Source organism: Dasypus novemcinctus, chromosome 19, assembly GCF_030445035.2.
Source record: "Dasypus novemcinctus isolate mDasNov1 chromosome 19, mDasNov1.1.hap2, whole genome shotgun sequence".
In the NCBI taxonomy this organism is placed as follows: Eukaryota; Metazoa; Chordata; class Mammalia; order Cingulata; family Dasypodidae; genus Dasypus; species Dasypus novemcinctus.
In genome coordinates, this window is record NC_080691.1 from 47,434,999 (window position 1) to 47,454,829 (window position 19,831).

The window sequence follows — 19,831 nt, forward strand, 5'->3', positions numbered from 1 at the left end:
AATGCTATTTAAATGTTATTTCCATGTTTCTTTCTACTGCTTTAATGTGTCCAACAAAGAGCGTTGTGCCTGTACTGAAGTACAAAAATTGCTTTTAATCTTATGGCTAACTGGATCCATCCCCGGGATAGTACCTCCTTGCTGCTGAGGCCCAGCCTGGCGCAAAACGGACCACGTGGGCTACCCGGAAAGCCCAGGATGCTCCGGGGCTCTACCCAGGATACCCTGCCGCCGCCGCCGCCGCCGCCGCCCAGGATGCACCACGGCCGCCGCCCAGGAGACAGTGCGGCGGCAGGCAGCAGCCTAACGGCGCTACCCTTGAGGTTTCCCGGCTCGCGCTGAGTAGAGCCGAAGCCGTTGCGGCCTCCGAGGCAGCCAGTGCAACCTGTGCCGCCCACCCGACAGGAAACTCCTCCATGGACATCACCAGGCACTTCATCAACTCAAACTGGACCGACAAGGGGAGCATCAGCAGCATTAGCAGCCCCCTGGACCACCTAGTGTTGTCTTCGTACTTCCTGTCGCTCCTGGGCATCGGACTGTGGGTACGTTGGGGCGCAGAGGGGAGAGTGGGGCCTGGAACACAGGGCTGGGTTTCACTCTTTCCCATCTCACCTGGGCCCCTCCTTTCATCTTGCCCCAGCCCGGCCTTCAGCCTCTTCCTACACGGAGTCCCAAGGGTAAATGCATTCCTTCAGCAATGAAGCCATTCTTGACCATCCCTGCCTGCCCCCCCCCCCCCAAAAGAAACAGGTCACCCAATGCCCACTGCCTGGAGCTTAAGAGGTATTTACTGAGTCATTATGATAAACGTGAAGAGGATAATAATGACAATTAGAAATTACTAAGCACTTAAGTGTCAACTGTATACTGAGTACTTTCCATGTGTCATCGCACCCTCACAACCACGTTGGGAATAGCATACAATTACTTCCCCCAGTTTCACAGAGGAGAAACACAGGCTGAAAGAGATTAAGAAACTACTAGGAAATGAGCGAGTTTGGATTCAGTCTTTTAGCTGTCTGGTAGGATTCATGAGCTCAGCCACTTTGTCTTGCTAGCCAGACCTCAGAGGCCACTCATGTCTCAAGGCTCTAAGTAAGCCCTTTACATTTAATAAAGAGCTTATGTTTTCTCTTCTGGTTTAAAATTCTCTTAACAGGGTGGAAACCATATCTGCTTTACTGCTGTCCACCTGCTAGAGCTTAGTATGTAAGCACTCAAAGAGGTGTCCCTGGGCAGGTGTGCCTTGCCCAGGAAGATCCTGCCCGTGGTCAAGTGACAGGTGGATATGAAACCTTCAGCTGGTGTCAAGACATTCCCCTCTCAGCTAAGCTGTTAACCATCAGAAGCCTCTCTCTGCCAGGCCTGATTCACCAAATAACTGGTAACAGTGCCATCATCTGCTAACCAGTGGGAGAGTTTTCACTTCAGTAGTCCCCACACAGCTGAAGCTTTCATCCCCACATGTCTTTTACTTTGGGCTCTTCACCAGGCCATGGGCAGGATCTTAATGAGCAGAATCTGGCCATTCTGAGTACGTTCACTGACACTCTTCTGAAGGCTTATGATGTGTCATTATACTGTTAGTGGAGGGATGGAGTGATGGAAACATTACTATTAAGATATTGTCCCAGAAGAGAAAATATAGGCCCTTTATTCCACATTTAAAAGGGAAATCTAAGGCATTTATCCAGAGCATCTGAACAAACGTTTATTTCTTTAAATTGGCCTCAATTATGAGAAATACCCTTCTAGGTGGCCTAGGAAGGGGCTCTTGAGTAGTGGGTACCTATTTTGGGGACTTTCCCCTAATAGTGCATATTTAAATCAGAAACTTCCACAAACCTTTCTCCTGAGCCCAGTTGGGACCTAAATCTTGCTGAGGTCACAGGACTAGTAGCCATCTGGTCCCTTCCAAAGGAAACCTTCTGTTCGTGAGGGAGCCATGAAACATGCATGGGTATCCAGAATACGTTGAGTTTTTCCTTCTTTATATTATTTTCTTTCCTTTGGTTCTTTTCTTTTTTTTTAATATAGTGTTTTGATTTTGTCTTTTTATGTTTTAACATCTTTTTTATTGAGTAACTGACACACATTTAAAGGGTGAAATTTGGTAAGTTTGGCACATGAAACTGTCACCAAAATCAAGATAATGAACATGAATGTCCGTCACCCTCAAAAGTTTCCTCATGTCCCTTTATAATCTCCCACCCCCATCCCCCAGCCAAACACTAACTTGATTTCTGTCAATATAAATTATTTTTTAAGATTTATTTATTTATTTATTTCTCTCCCCTTCCCCACCCCCCACCCCGGTTGTCTGTTCTCTGTGTCTATTTGCTGCGTCTTCTTTGTCTGCTTCCGTTGTTGTCAGTGGCACAGGAATCTGTGTTTCTTTTTGTTATGTCATCTTGCTGTGTCAGCTCTCTGTGTGGACGGTGCCATTCCTGGGTAGGCTACACTTTCTTTCACGCTAGGTGGCTCTCCTTATGGGGTGCACTCCTTGCACGTGGGGCTCCCCTATGTAGGGTACACCCCTGTGTAACACGGCACCCCTTGCGTGCATCAGCACTGCGCGTAGGCCAGCTCCACACGGGTCAAGGAGGCCTGGGGTTTGAACCGCGGACCTCCCATGTGATAGATGGACGCCTTAACCACTGGGCCAAGTCCGTCGCCTGTCACTATAAATTTATCTTTTAGAATCCTAACTAACAAAGAATCCAGTACCCAGCAGAGGGTACTGTCCAACCAAACCAGGAGTCTGTCGCATTGGCTTCACAGTTGGGCAGCAGGTACAGAGGACATGGTGAGCAGGTTGGAAGGCTGGTGTCCCTTGTAATACTGCAGCGAAATAGTAAAACTGCCACTGCAGTACCTTGGATTCCTTATCTTTGAGAAATCATTTAGTATACACTTTGTTTTTAGCTTCTTTCACTCAAGCATAATTATTTTGAGATTCATCTCTGTGGTTATGTGTGTCAAAACTTCATTCCTTTTTTATTGCTAAGTAGTATTCCATCATTTGGATATATGACAATTTGATTATCCATTTACCTGTTGAGGGACTGTTGCTCTGTTTGCAGTTTAGGAACTACTACAAATAAAGCTGCTGTGAACTTTTGTATTCAAGTCTGTGTATGGACATGTGTTTTCATTTCTCTTGAGAAAATACTTAGGAGTAGAAGGCTGGATCCTGTGGTATTCATATGTTTAATGAATATTAACAGAAAAAAAAACTTTTCAAAACTGATTATACCTTTTTATATTCCCCCATCAGTGTATGAGGCATATATTGTTTGTTTTTTTAAATTAATTTATTGAAGTAAATCACTCATACATAAACATACATAAACAATAAGTATATAATAATAGTTGTGAGCTTACAAAACATATATAACATCATACAGGACTCTCATAACTCACTCTACCACCAATAACTTGCATTGTTGTTAAACCTTTTTAATGATTATTAAAGAGCATTGTCAAAATATTACTACTAACCAAAGTATTTTTCCCCCAACCAACCCTATTGTTATCTTTATATCACTTATATATGAACATACATAAACAATTAAATGTATAGTAAAAATTGTGAACTTACAAAGCAAAATGCATAACATCATAGAGGGGTCCAATACATCAACCCTCCACCAACACCTTGTATTATTGTGAGATGTTTGTTACAAATTATGAAAGCATATTGTCAAAATCATGCTGCTAACCATAGTCCTTATCTTACATTTGGTGTGTTTTTCCCCCAACCCACCCTATTATTGTTTTTTAAATATATTTTTTATGATAGAAGTTGTGAACTTATAAAACAATCATGCACATGTGCAGAATTCCCAGACAACACCCCTCCATCAACGCACCACACTGTGGTGGAACATTTGCTACAGATAAGATCATCTGATTGTTACCATGTCCATAGTGTACATTTGGCTCACATTTTCCATACTGCCTCATTATCAACACAGAATATCTTTCTCATAGATGCAAGAATATTATATTATTTACTACTAACTACAGTCCAGAGGTCACTCTAGCTGTATTTTTCCCATGCTTCTCCACATTCCCAACACCCTGCAGTAGTGATGTACATTTACTCAAGCTCACAAAGGACATCTTGCATCTGTACCATCAACCACAGTTCTCATCCACCTCTTGGTTTACTGTGGTATTCAGTTCCTAGATTATTCTCTAGCATCCTGTCAGTTGGCATTTACATACCTAGACTACCATTTTCAGCCACATCCCTTTTATAAACTAGCTGTTACTCACTGTGTGTTACCATCCACTCTATACATTTCCACACTTTTACAGTAAAGCTAATTAAAACTTCTACATACATTAAACATCAGTAGTCCATCTCAGTCCTCCCCTTATCTCCTTTAAGAATCTGCCACCTATCACCAGCCTTGAAGTTATTTTCCTACAATTTCTTCTAAGAGTTTTATGCTTCTTGCTTTTATTTTTTGGTTTTTGATCCACTTTGAGTTAATTTTTGGATAAGGTGTGAGATAGGGTTCCTCTTCTTTCGGCTATGGATATCTAATTCTTTCAGCACCATTTGCTGAATGGACTGTTCTGCCCAAGCTGTGTGGGATTGACAGACTAGTCAAAAATCACTTGACCGTACATGTATGTAAGAGTCTGTTTCTGAACCATCGGTTTAGTTCCATTGGTCTATGTATCTGTCTTTATGCCAGTACCATGCTTTTTGGTGGTTTTTACCACTATAGCTAGGTGATATGATTTAAAGTCTGGTGATGAGAGTTCGTTTTTCCCTTTTATGATGTTTCTGGCTATTCAGGACCCCTTATCCTTCCAAATAAATTTGATGATCATGTTTTCAATTTTTTTTTTTTTTTAGTGCTGGTAGAATTTTTATCGGGATTGCACTGAATCTGTATATCAATTTGGGTAGAATTGACATCTTAATGCTATTTAGTCTTCCAATCCATGAGCATGAAATGTTCTTCCAATTATTTAGGTCTTTTTTAATTTAACATTGAGTTGCAGTTTTCTGAATACAAGTGCTTTATGTCATTGGTTAAGTTTATTCCAGACTATTTGAGTTTTATCTGTCATATTTTATTTTGACCACTCTTTTGATACTTTTAGTTACTTTAATTGATCTAATCTTCATTTCTAGACTCTCTTCCAGACCCTTCCCTCCTGTCTTTTCTTTTTAGGCTCTAGCACACCTTTTAGTATTACCTAAAAATCTGGTCTCTTGCCTAGAAATTCTCTCAGTTTCTGTTTATCTGTGAATATTCTAATCTTGCCCTCATTTTTGAAAGACAGTCTTTCTGGATATAAGATTCTTGGCTGGAAGTTTTTCTCTTGTAGTATCTTAAAAATATCACACCACTATCTTTTTGCCTCCATGGTTTCTGGTGAGAAATCAGCACTTAATCTTATTGGGTATCCCTTATATGTTATGTGTTGCTTTTCTTCTGCTGTTCTCAGAATTCTCTCTTTGTCTTTGGCATTTGACATTCTGATTAGTATGTGTCTTGGAGTTGGTCTATTCAGATTTTTTCAGGTGGAAGTATGTTGTACTTCTTGGGCTTGGGTATCTATGCCCTTCAATACAGTTGGGAAATTTTCTACCATTATTTCTTCAACTATTCCTTCTGACCCTTTTCCCTTCTCTTCTCCTTCTGGGATGCCCATGACATGTATGTTTGTACACCTTTTGCTGTCATTAAGTTCCCTGAGACGTTGTTCAATTTTTTCCATTCTTTTCTTTATCTGTTTTTTGTATGTTCACTGTCAGAGGCCATTTCTTCAAGCTCACCAATCCTTTCTTTCTGCTATTATATGATTCTAGTGTTTTTTAAATTTCATTTATTGCATTTCTCATTCCCATAAGATCTGTTATTTTTCTATGTATGCTTTCAAATTCTTCTTTGTGCTCATCTAGTGTCTTCTTAAATCCTTAATCTCTTTAGCCATCTCATTGAATTTATTAAGGAGATTTGTTTGAATATCTATGATTAGTTGTCTCAACTCCTTTTTTTCCCCCATTTATGTATTTATTTATTTCTCTCTGCTTCCTCCCCACCCCGGTTGTCTCTTCTCTGTGTCTGTGTGCTGTGTCTTCTTTGTCCGCTTCTGTTGTTGTCAGTAGCACGGGAATCTGTGTTTCTTTTTGTTGTGTCAGCTCTCCGTGTGTGTGGCACCATTCCTGGGCAGGCTGCACTTCTTTCGCGCTGGGCGGTTCCCCTTATGGGGTGCACTCCTGGCACGTGGGGCTCCCCTATGCAAGGGACACCCCTGCGTGGCACGGCACTCCTTGCACGCATCAGCACTGCGCGCGGACCAGCTCCACACGGGTCAGGAGGCCCAGGGTTTGAACTGCAGACCTCCCATGTGGTAGGCGGATGTCCTAACCACTGGGCCAAGTCCACCGCCCTCTCAACTCCTTTATGTCATCTGGAGGCTTATCTTATTCCTTTAACTGTTTCTTAATGTTGGTGTTTTGGCATCTGGCTTACTAGAGTATTTATTCTGAGTGCAGTTTTTCTCTTTAGTTTAGGGCTTCCTGCCCTTTCTCCCTTGCTGGTTGTGCAGTAGGAACGAAGGTTGTAATTGGTGCTATAAGCTGTGGAGGCTCAAGTTGCCCTCATTGCACCAGGAACCAATGAAGCTTCTGCCAACTTTCTCCTTTGCCAGGGGTAGGGACAGAGTTACAGCTGTGTGGAATAATCCAAGTCATGCTGCAGGCCTAGACTGTAGTTTCCCAGAGAGACTGATGAAGCTTCACGCCCCTTTCTCCCCTGCCTGGGATAGGGATGGCGCTGCAGGTATGGGCAGCAATCTATGCAGTGCAGGTCCAAGATGACCATAGTTGCCCCAGTAGACTTCCATTTTTCAGTCTGTGCCAGCCAGAGGTACCTGCAGTTACCTGGATAGGCTGGTGCAGGGCCCACCAGCCTCCTCCCATGCCAGAGGCAGACTGAAACCTAGTCTAGGGCTGCAGGCTGATCTGGATGAAAGACACCAGTTCCTACCATCACTGTGATTTTCGGTCAGCCAGGCTTTCCCTCAGGTTGGGCGTGGAGTCAAAATGGCGGCCACCAGCCATTTTCTGACTTGGACAGATTCACATCCCAGCTGTTCCAGGGTTATACCTTAGCCAGCCAAGTCTACAAATCAGTAGCCAAAATAGCCAGCCAACCAATTCCACCTCCCCTATCTGTGGAAAATGGAGCTTCTAATTCCAGCCACAGAATAGCTCCTGGGGCGGCTTTTGCCGCCTGCATAGGATAATCACTGGCCTCTGTGGCTTGACCAGTAATTTCCCAGAGAGGCTGGCACAGGTCCTTTCTGGAGGTGGCACTGGGGCCTAGGCTAGAGCTGCAATCTGACCTGGATGTAAAGAAGCTGGTCCCCACCAGCACTGGGATTCTCAGTTCGTCCCTCTTCCCTTCATGCCAGGTGTGGAGCTAAGATGGCAGTTCCCAGCCTCTTTCTGACTTGGACAGGCTCAAACTTTAGCAGTTCTCAGGATTATACTTTAGCCCACTGAATTTACTCATTACTATCTGAAGTTGGTGCCCAACTGTCTCTTCCTCCCCCATTTTTGGGAAATGGAGCTCTCAATTCAGCCATGGAACAAGCTCCCTCGAGAGTTGTGGAAGATGGGCACTGGCCTCCATGGTGTGGAGTTCTCTACTTACAAGTCTACTCTGCAGATGGGCAGTTTCCTCCCTCTGTTCCTTCAAGTATATTGCAGGATGCTCTTCTGGCCTCCTGGAGCCCCCATACAGGTGCTTCAGCTAGCTCCAGAGAACTCTGGGTGTTTACTAACTGCCCTGTAGCAGGAGCTGACTCCAGGAGCTTCTTGCTCTGCTGCCATTTTGCTTGTTGTTATATATTGTTTTTAATTGCAAAAGTATTACATGCTCATTGTAAGAGATGAAAAGATGCAAAAATATTTAAAGAATAAGTTAATAGTCTTTGGCCTACCATCCCCATCTCTGTAAGGTAATCCAGGGCCATATAGCCTTCTTCCCCATTTTAAGTGCTTATGCAAACACATATACACTTTTGTAGAGTTTTTGCATTTTGGTTTTGCAAAAATGGAATCATATCATACACATTGCTCTGTAGCTTGCCTTTTTTTACTTAATATATTGTGGAGAGTCCTCCAGGTCAGTAGATACAGATCTAGATACAGACATTTTTATTACCTGCATAATAGTCTTACAAACAAGTGTACTGCTCAGCTCTTCCCTAATTGACACTTAGGTTGTTGTCATGTTTGTTTGGGTTTTCTGTGTGTTGGTGCTTTTAATTTTTGTAGCATGAAGTCCCCAAAATTGGAATTGTAGGGTCAACAGGGTAGATTTACTTTAAATTTTGATAAATATTTTGAAATGGCAATCCCCAAAGCCTTTTGAGATTCTCAGCCAGTGTATGAGCAGACTCTTCCTCCCAAGTCCTCACCAGCCTTGAATCTTACAGCTTGTTTAATTTTCTCCCTCATCTGATGGGTGTGTTGTAGCTTTAATTTGCACTTCGCAGACTCCTAGTGAGGTTGAGCATCTGTTCCCATGTTTATTTTCTTTTGAGTTTCTTCTTTTGTGAATAGCCAGTTTATTTGCCTATTTTGAAATCGGGTTGTTTGGTTTTGCTTTTATCAATATGTTTTGATAGCATTATGACTTTGCTAATATGTTTTTCCTTATCATTTGGTTTCTCAGCCTCAGCACTATTGTCACTTGGGGCCAAATAATTCTTTGTTGAAGGGATCTGTCCTGTGCATTATAGGGAGTTTTGAGGCATCCCTGACCTCTACCCAGTTGTGACTACCAAAACTGTCTTTAGAAATTGACGTGGGTCCCCTAGGTGATGGAGAATGGGATCACCCCTGGTTGAGAACCACTGGTCTAGACTCTGTTAATTGTGTCTTTTTGTTATTTGAGTTTTTGTTCACTTTGCAAAAAGTTGGCTCTCTCCATTCTTTTATATCTTACAGATTTTCTGGCTTGCTTAGAAGTTTTACTCCACCAAGGTGTACAAATAATCTAAATTTTCTTCTAATTTTTTTAAATTTTTTTTTCACATTTAAAATAACATCTGGAATTTATTTTTATATGTGATGTAATGGAGGAGTCAAGCTTTACATTCTTACAGTTATTAAGTTAACCACCCTTTTCCTACTGAATTGAAGTGCCCACATCTGCACAGTTGGGTCTCCTTTCTTAAGACATTCATACATTTCTGCCCACTGAAACCCCCTAGGGAACTGGGAAATCTTTATTACTGGTGCCTTGGCTCTTAAAAGTTTGTTTGTGTGTGTGTGGCGGCAGGGGGTGGGGGGCATATACTTTGTTTTCTCTTTTATCAGTCTCATCCTGAGATCCCTGAGAAAGTGTGGGATGCACCTTCAGGCCCCACCAACTCACCTGCCATGATGGCTACATTATTCCAGAAAGTGAGCAGGAAGGAAGTCTTAAGTTTACATGGACTTAAACCACCAACTTCCAGATTCCCCTCTCCTTCCTGTGTTTGGTCCTTTCTTTAATGAAAAGAGAGGGTGATTTTATTCATCTTAGAACATTTCATAAATTCCTCTTTAAAATTCAAATGCACCTCTACCTACGTGCTGCTGATTCCTTCCTCAGGAAAGGTCAGCTGTGCACACAGGGACCCTAAATAAATATTTACTATAGGGATGGAGGAACACTAGTTTAATGTGTCTGAATTTAGAGAGCTACTTCTTTGGTTTCAGACTTTATGATGTGAAGAGACCCCTGTTAAAATGCAGATACATCAGATGGTGGTAATAAGTTAACTCTTGCTGTAGAAAAGCATTTCTGTTAACCAGGCTAATCCTAAAAAACCCAGGAAATCCCCCAGTACTGTCTTTTTTTATTGTTAAAGAAGTTGTAAGTTTACAGAAAAATCATCAAGAAAATACAGAGTTCCCATATTCCTCCCAAACACACACACACACAGAGTTTTCCGCATTAAAAATTTTCATTAGTGTGTTACCTTTGTTACAGTCAATGAAACAAAATTATTAAAATTATACTATTAACTCTAGTCCATAGTTTACATTAGAGTTCACTGTGTTTTACACTCCTATGACTTTTTACAATTTTCATTCTACTAACATATACAACCTGAAATCTCGCCTTTTACCGCATCCAAATATATAATTTAGTGGTATAAATTGCATTCACAATGTTGTGCTACTATCACCACCGTCCATTACCAAAACTTTTCCACCACCCCAAAGAAACTCTGACTCAGTTTAGCAGTAACACCCCATACCTTTCTCAACCTCAGCCCCTGATAGAATACCATATTCTAATATCTAGTATATAACTCTGTGAATTTTCTTATTTTAATTATTTCATGTCAGTGAGATCAGGCAATATTTGTTATTTTGTGTTTCTTGCTTGTCTCTGAATCAATTTAGCAGTAACACCCCATACCCTTCCTCAACCTCAGCCCCTGATAGAATACCGTATTTTAGTATCTAGTATATACCTCTATGAATTTTCTTATTTTAATTATTTCATATCAGTGAGATCAGACAATATTTGTTATTTTGTGTCTTGTTTATTTCACTCAACATGATGTCTTCAAGGTTCATGTATGCTATCGCGTATATCAGATCTTTATTCCTTTTCACAGCTGAATAATATTCAATTGTGTCTATATTAAACATTTAGTTTGTCCATTTATCTATTGATGGACCCCACCTTTTGGCAATTGTGAATAACGCTACTACGAACATGGGTGTTCCGATACCTGTTTGAGTCCCTGCTTTCAATTCCTTTGGGTATATACCTAGAAGTGGGATTGCCAGATCATAAGGTAGTTTTACATTTAGCTTTCTGAGGACACCACAGTTTTCCACTTTACATTGCCACTGCAGTCAGTGAGTGTTCCCATTTCTGTGCATCCTCTCCAACACGTATTATGTTCCATTTTTGTAATGGCCGCCTTTCTAATGGATGTGAAATGATGTCTCGTTGTGGTTTTGATTTGCATTTCCCTGATGGCTAATGATTTTGAGCATGTTTTTATGTGGTTTCTTGTCATTTGTATATCTTCTTTGGGGAGATATCTATTCAAGCTTGTTGTCCATTCTTTTAAATTAGGTTGTTTTTTCTTTTGTTAAGTTGAAGAATTTGTTCATATATTCTGGATATTAAACCTTAATCAGATATGGGGTTTCCAAATATTTGCTCCCATTGTGTAAGGTGTTATTTTACCTTCATGATAAAGTCCTTTGAGGCACAAGTTTTTAATTTTGATGAGGTCCCATTTATTTGTTTTTTCTTTGTTGCTTGTGCTATGGGTATAAGACTAAGAAACCATTGGCTAACGTAAGGTACTGAAGATGCTGCCCTACGTTTTTTCTAGGAGTTTGATAGTTCTCGTAGGAACTTTCAGTACAGTGTGAATAGCGGTGGTGATAGTGGGCATAGTTGTCTTGTTCCTGATCTTAAAGGAAAGCTTAATTCATTCTTTCACCATTAAGTTATGGGCTTTTCATCGATGCCCTTTATCATGTTGAAGAAGTTTCCTTCTATTCCTGCCTTTTTTCTTTGTTGGTCTAGCTAAAGTTTTGTCAATTTTATTGATCTTTTCAAAGAATCAACTTTTGGTTTTGTTGATTCTCTATTGTCTTTGTTTTTGTTGTTTTCTATTTGATTTCTCTCTACTCCAGTGTTTGTTTTTTACTTCCTTCTGCTCACTTTGGGTTTAGTTTGTTCTTTTTTTAGCTCTTCCAGTTTTGACGCTAGTTTTCTGATTTGAGGTCTTTCTTCTTTTTTAATAAAGCATTTAGAGCTGTAAATTTCCCTCTCAGCACTGCCTTCACTGTATCCCATGTTACATTTTCATTTGCCTCAAGATGTTTCCTAATTTCGCTTGTGATTTCCTCTCTAACCCATTGGTTGTTTAAGGCTATGTTGTTTAATTTCCACATATTTCTGAATTTTCCATTTCTCCCTCTGTTACTGATTTCTAGCTTCATCCCATTGTAGCTGGAGAATGTACATTGCATGATTTCAATATTTTTGAATTTATTGAGACATGTTTTGTGACCTAACATGTGATCTGTCCTAGAGAATGATCCATGTGCACTTGAGAAAATTGTGTATTCTGTTGTTGTTGGGTGAAGTGTTCCTATATATATGTTAAATCTAGTTGGTTTAGAGTATTGTTCAAGACTTGTATTTCCTTATTGATCTTCTGACTAGATATTCTATCCATTGTTGAAAGTGGCATATTAATGTCTCCTACTAGGAATGTGGAACCATCAATTTCTCCCTACAAATCTGTCAGTATTTGCTTCATTTATTTTGGGGCTCTGCTGTTAGGTGCATATATATATATTTATAATTGTTAAATCTTCTTGCTGCATTGTCCCTTTCATTAATATGTAATGACTGTCTTTGTCCCTTGTAACTGTTTTTCACTTAGAGTCTATTTTATCTGATATTGGTATAGCTACCCCGGCTCCCTTTATATTACTACTTACATGGTATATTTTTTCCCACCCTTTCACTTTCAACCTACTTGTATCATTGGATTTATGTCAGTCCTTGCAGACAGCATGTAATTGGGTCATGCATCTTTATCTAGTCTGCCAATCTTTGCCTTTTGACTGGAGAGTTCAATCCATTTGTATTTAAAGTCATTACTGATAATGCAAGACTTTCTTCTGTCATTTTGCTCCTTAGGCTTTGTATGTATTATACCTTTTTTGTCTCTCAATTCTTCCAAAATATATAACAATCATATTTGGTTTGATACTATCTTAATTTCAGTAGCATATACATATACTTTTCCTATACCCCTCTGTCCCCACACATTTTTTTGTACTTGCTACCACTTACATAATTGTACATTTTATGTCCAAAACCATAGACTTACCATTACTTCTTATGCATTTGCATTTTACTACCTGTAGAAAGTAAGAAGTGAAATTACATACTGAAAAATACAGTACAATAATAATGACATTTGTAATTACACAAATGGTTACCTTTACCACAGGTCTTTATTTCTTTATGCTGCTTTGAAGCACTGTCTAGTGTCCTTTCATTTCATCCTGAAGAACTCCCTTTAGCATTGCTTTTAGGGCAGGTCCAGTTGGTGATGAACTCCTTCAGCTTTTGTTTGTCTGGGAATATCCTAATCTCTCCCTCATTTTTGAAAAAGAGTCTCACCAGGTACAAAATTCTTGGTTGGCCATTTTCTTTCAGCACTTTAAGTATTTTGATCCACTGCCTTCTTGGTTTCATTTGAGAAATTAGCACTCGATCTAATTGGGACTCCCTTATACATAATACGTTGCTCTTCTCTTGTAGCTTTCAGAACTTTCTTCTTGTCCTTTGCATTTGACATTGTGATCAATATATGACTCAGTGAATTTTTCTTCATGTTTACCCTGTTTGGTATTCTCTGGGCTACTTGGATGTGCATATGCTAAGTTCAGAAAGTTCTTTGTCATTGTTTCCTTGAATATTCCTCCTGCCCCTTTCTTTCTCTTCCTTCTCATTATGGGAAACCTTCCTTATGGTTTCTCATTATGGGAAACCTTCCTTATGGTTTCCCATAATGCATATATCGGTATGCTGGATGGTGTCCCAGAAGTGTCATGGTTATTTTTATTTTTCATGACTATTTTTTCTTTCTTCTCCTCTCCCTGACTCATTTCAAGTCGAGTTCACTAATTTTTTCTTCTGCCACCTCCAGTCTGCTCTTGAAACCCTCCTGGGTGTTTTTCATTTCAGTCATTTTTGTCTTCAACTCCAGTAGTTCTGTTTGGTTTGTTTTTTAAATTTATCTCTCTTTACTAAGATTCTCTTATTGTTTATTCATTGTTTTCCTAATATCTTTTAGTTTTTGCTCTGTATTTTCCTTCATCTCCTTGAGCTTTTTTAAGATGATTTTTTAAAGGGTTTGTTTGGTATATTCACATTATAGTCTTTTTCTTTGGTATTTTCTGGATTTTTGTCCTCTTCCTTTGGATGGACCACTCTTTCCTGTTTCTTTGTTTATCTTGTATTCTTTTGTTGTATACTGTATATTTTAATGTCTTAAAATGTCAATTCTGGATTGGAAGGGACTTGCTGGTATTCTGCTATAGAACTGCTGTGACTCTAGCAATGGAAGAAATTGTATCACTGATGTGGAGGACAGTGGCCACGGGAGTTGCTGGGGACAGGGAGAGGAAGGAAGAGGTGTGGTAGGGGGCATTTTCTGGACTCGTAGTTGTCCTGAATGATATTGCCAGGGACAGATACAGGACATTGTTTACCCTGCCATGGCCCACTGGATGGACTGGGGGAGAGTGTGAACTACAGGGTAAACTATTATCCATGTGGGGTGGCAGTGCTCCAGGGCATATTCACCAAAAGCAGTGAACGTACCTTACTGATAAAAGGGGATGTTGATGTGGGAGGAGCTGGGGTGGGGGGTGGGGAGTGGTGTATATGGGAACCCCTTATATTTTTTAACGTAATGTGTTGTGTGGTCTATTTATCTTTTTTAAAAAAGACAATTAAAAAAAATTTTTAATGTTAATTCTGGAGTTTATTCCCTGACATGTCTGTTTCTTGATTTTGTAGCCAGCCGATGATGACACAGAGATTTTCTTGAGCTTCATCCCTCCTATGAGAAATTCCTCTGTTTACTGGGGTTTGGTTATCCCCTGTTTCCCAGAAGACAGACCTCCCTCTCCCAGGTGTTTGAAGCCAGCAAGCCTTTGCCCCAGAGTGTCCACCTCTATAGTTTCTTACACTCCTCTCCTTATCTCAAGCTGCTTTTGTCTGGAGGGCAAATTCTGAGAGGTGGGGCACACTAGAGAAGATTTCCCCAAGGTACTCTTTTCCCACCCAAAACAGGTCCGAAGACCCTCAAAGGGGGTGCAGTCTGGCTCCAAAGTGCCCTGGGGAGGGGCGCCAATTAACTCTTCTACAGCTCTCCAAAGCTGAGCTTTCTTGGCCTGCTCAGCAAATGCAGCCCTTCAACTAACTGTCTCCCACAGTTCGGAGGAATTGTAGCATGTTTAAGTCTTCTCTGCTGTGGCCTTTGTCTGGGGCAAAATGAAACATTGGCTGCTGCTGCCTTTGTGCAGAACGGGTTGAAACAGTGGCCATTCTCAGAGCCAGGCCCCCAGCCATCTGAAATTGCTAATAAAAAGCCGTGATTAGTGATTGGCTGTACCCATCCTGGTCTTGGGGAAGAGGATTTTTATGTCTTTTTCTGTCACCACCAAGCTTGCCAGGAACCAGACCCTATGGCAGCCTGCTGCAGGTGAGGGAGTGGGTGCCAGTAGCTACCACTCAGAGCAATTTACTCTACTTTACCATATTTTATCAGCCTCTTCCTTCTGCCCTTCCCTGAATGCTATACAGTTCTCTTCTGGCTACCAGAGTTTCAAAATAGTTACTTCAGATAATTCCTGCCTGTTTAATAGTTGTTCTAGTGGAAGGACTGAGTCCTGAAACTCACTGCTCCTCCATCTTCCCAATCCTCCTACCATTTTTCAAAGCTGAGTTTTCTTGATTCAGTACTCACTCAGTTACTGCCACCCTTTAACTCTTTTCCAGAATTCTGAAGAAGATGGGTCTGAAGTTTTTCATAGTTGTTCATGGATTCTTTGGGGGGAAGGGGTGGCACCTTGGAGCATCTTACATTGCCATGTTGATCCCAGTATTGTATTTTGATCACAGCAGGGTTCTGGGAATCAGAGTTGGGGACCCTGAGTAAGGAGGACTTCATTGGAAAGGCACCAGAGTAACAGGATTGTGACTGGAAGGCATATGCGTGTTCCAACATTGCCATTCCTGATTGATCCATCCAGTTACTAAACCGCTTCACTCCCAGATTCTGCCAGGGACCAAGTCCCTGGTTAACTGTTTGGGAAAAAATAAAGTAATATTGTTTTCCCAAGGGTGTAGAGAAATGGTCATACTGGTGGCTGGAGGAGACTGTAGCCTCTAGGTAGGGAGCCATGAGCCTTCCACTAACTCAAGGGGTAGGGGTTTTATTACTAAAAAGAAAGAGGAGTAGATTTTGAGATCTCTGCTGTAGATGTTTACCTATTAACGAATGTCATCTATATGAGAACCCTGGGTCTTTGGAGCAGTTTTTGGTTTCTTGAAGCCATGTACATTGTGCTCCTTTTTTTTAAGGCTGTGGTGACGAAAAATCGTGGGACTGTAGAAGACTTCTTCCTGGCTGGCCGCAATTTAGCATGGGGATGGGTAAGTAAGCCCTCCACGTGTCAATCCACTTTGGAGGCTGTGTGCTAGTTTATTACTTTAATTTGGATGTCTTATACCACAAAGAATTTGATTTGCTAAATCAGGAATGCCCCTTAACTCTTATGTAGTTTCTTACCTCAATGTTTCTATTCAACTCAGTTCAGTTCAATAACCTTTTATTAGGTGCCTAGTATGTACAAAGCACTGCTGAAGGTTCCAGGGTAGAAAGGTGAAATAGATTGTCCTGCCCTCCAGAAGCTCACAATCTACAACAGGAGTTAGACGTGGACTCAACTCACTATCTATAACTGTGCAATGTTATACATCTGAAAGGAAGAACGTGGGCCAGGTATGGATGAATGGGAACCTTGGGGTTGCTCAGTGGAGGTAGTGGATTGTGTCGGACAGGAGAAGCCTTACAGAGGAGGAATTATTTTAGCAGAAGGTTGAGGATTGCTCAGGTGTTTGCCAGGTAGATGAGGTGGAACCCACTCCAGGCAGCAGGAACAGCAGAAGCAGAAACATGGAGGTACAGAACAGCATGATGCCGGATGGCAGGAGGCACAACAGAAGGGCTGGGAACATTTTCTTTATTGCTCTTGTGTGAAATAATTGATTGTACAAAGTGATTTTAGCTTAAACTCCCGTACCCCCTTGCCAGCAAAGGCAGCCAGCTGTCCACACCCCCTGAGGTGGGAATGCCTCAGGAGGAGGATGTGGGACCAAGCCTGAACCAGGGCTGCTTTATTACTTAGGATATAAACATATGCATACATTTTCCATACTGTAATATGAGATGCATTTAGAGAAGTGTGCAAGAACCAGGTCCTGCTTCGTGAGCTCTTTGTCCTTAAGCTTTAACCAGTCCTATGGTGAGGATCCAGTTTTCCACATTTTGATAACACAATATAAAGAGAAGACTTTTCTCCAGGAGAGAAAATGCCATCATTCAAAGGGAAGAGGAAAGTGCAGGCATTAATGCTGATGGCCCAAATAGAAATAGTCTTTGCCTCCATCATCTGGGTGATTTGGAGTAAAAGCATTTTTCTGGCATTAACTATCTGAATTACTGTTTTAATTTTCTTTTTTTAAAAGAAGCTGGTTCAGGAAGAGATTGAATGTAGCATAGAAATGTTTGTAGTGGGCCTCCAACCTTAAGTTTATTTTTCAGCAGAGGATTCCAGCAATATGATACCTTCCTGGGTTGTGAGGCTCCCAGCCCCTTTCCTGGGCCAATCTTTGGACTTAAAGTTGTGTTTTCTCTACACAGGAAAATTGGAATCTGCTACCCATGTTATCTTGTATGTATGTGAGGCTTGGAATGGTTTTCAGGAGCCCTTAACATGCTCCAACCTCCCCATGTTTATCTATATGTGTTATGATTTATTTATGTCTTTACTTCAGGGTTTTTTTTTCATTATTGGGATTACTGCTTAATGAATAACGGTATCATGATATTGTTAAAGGAAATGGAAATAAAAGAATAATTTTACCATTTCGACTTTCTTTTCTTTTATATTTTAATTCAATTAGCAAATATCTGCTGTGTATAAACTGCTCTTGCGACCTTCGCAGTGACCTCCACACTGCTGGTAGTCAGTTTTCAGTCCTTGCCTTCAATGGCTCACCAGCAGCATCTGCGACCCACCTCACCCCCTCCAAGTGCTTTCTTCACCTGCTTGCAGGCCATCGTACTTCCTTGTTTCTCCCTGCTTCACTGGACATTCATTCTCAGCCTTCCATGCTGGTTCTTCCCCATTTCCTAGCATCTCAATGCTGGAGTTTCCTAGGGCTCAGTCCCCAGACCCCTCCTCTCCAGCTGTGCTCACTCACTTGGCTGGATCTTGTGGCTTTAAATATCAATTATCTGCTAACAAATGCCCAATTTACATATCCAGCCCAGATCTCCGTCCCCCCCCAGAGCTCCTGAGGGATACACCCAGGTACCTGTAGGACACCTTCCCCTGAAAGCTCTATCAGAAATCTCAAACTGAACAGGTCCTGCCATCTTTCCCAATCTTGTTCACAGCAACTTTATCTTTCTTTCACTTGCTTAGGTAGACAAACTTGGAGTAAACATAGACTCTTCTTTTTCTCTCTCACCAGACATCCAGTCCATCCGGAAATCCTGTAACACTATCTGAAGCATGTATTTGAAATCTGACCACTTCTCACCGACTCTCCCACCAGGTCTCACCTGGATTGATTTTAACTGCTTCCTCTCTAGACTCCTTCCTTTTACCTCCGCACCTCTTCTATACCTGTCTATATCCATTTGCAACAAAACAACCAAAGGGAGCCTGTGAAAGCTTAAGTCAGACCATGTCCAGTGGCTCCCTTGTCATCCAATATGAAAGCTTCAACAGGCGACAGACGACCTGCCTCCCGACCTCTCTGACCTTGCCTCTTAACATTCCTGTCCCCAAGTTCTATCCAGTGTCCTCCTAGAACACTCCAGCCATGCTCCTGCTGTTCCCTCTGCCTGAGGGCTCTCCTCAGATATCCCCAATATGAAGTATTCCTCAGCTCTTTCCTCAAGTGCACTCTATCCTGACCAATTTAAAATTGGCATCTATCCATTCTGACACCACAGCCCAGTGCTTCCCTCCATTTTCCCACCTTTTCTTTTTTCCCTATAGTTTATCACTATCTGTTAGTTACAAAATAACCCTCTAATGTAGTTCATTTATTGTTTCTCTTCCACAAAGAATATAAGCTGCCTGGGGGCATGGATTTTTTAAATCTTCTTTTATTCACTGATGCATCCCTAATACCTTCATCAGTGCCTGGCACAATGGGCATTTATTAATACCTATTTAATTCATGAATGATGACGTTTTAACCTACCTCTTCATTGAATAATGTATAATAAATCTTTTTAGGTCTATATAAACACATAGATATATATGGATGACAGATAGATTTTATATGTGGTTACATAGTATTATCTCATATACACATGCTACTGTTTGTGCAGTGTATTATTGGACAATTTGGACTATGTAACTTCTCACTCTTATGAAAAATGTAGTGAACATTCTTTTTTTTTTTAGGATTTTAAAAAAATTTATTTCTCTCGGCTTCCCCCCATTATCTGCTCTCTGTGTCCATTCGTTGCGTGTTCTTCTGCATCCGTTTGCATTGTCAGGCAGCACTGGGAAACCTCATCTCTTTTTTGTTGCATCATCTTGCTGCATCTGCTCTCCATGTGTGTGGCACCTCTCCTGGGCAGGCTGCACTTTTTTCTCGCAGGGCAGGTCTCCTGGTAGGGTGCACTCCTTGTGCGTGGGACTCCCCTACATAGGGGTGCCCCTGCGTGATATGGCACTCCTTGCACGCGGCAGCACTGCACATGAGCCAGCTCCACACGGCTCAGGAGGCTCTGGGTATCAAACCCTGGACCCTCCAGATGGTAGGCAGGCACTCTATTAGTTGAGCCACATCCATTTCCTGTGAACATTCTTGATAGTAAAAATAACTACTATTATTTGAGTGCTTATTATGTCCCTCTTCTAAGACTTTAGGTCTGTCACATCTCTTCATTTTGTTTTGTGTTTTTGGTCTTGAATGCTACTTTA

General features: G+C 41.2%; 1 protein-coding gene across 1 annotated transcript in view; it reads left to right on the plus strand.

Moving 5' to 3' along the window:
* The first annotated feature begins 239 nt into the window (after positions 1-239).
* Positions 240-19,831, plus strand: part of LOC101438206 (sodium/glucose cotransporter 1-like) — a 93,260-nt gene continuing 73,668 nt past the window's right edge. Inside the window, exons 1-2 of the mRNA XM_012528688.3 lie at positions 240-545; positions 16,182-16,253. Coding sequence (XP_012384142.3) covers positions 417-545; positions 16,182-16,253 — 201 coding nt within the window. The 5' untranslated portion in view covers positions 240-416. The remainder of the gene's footprint in view (positions 546-16,181; positions 16,254-19,831) is intronic.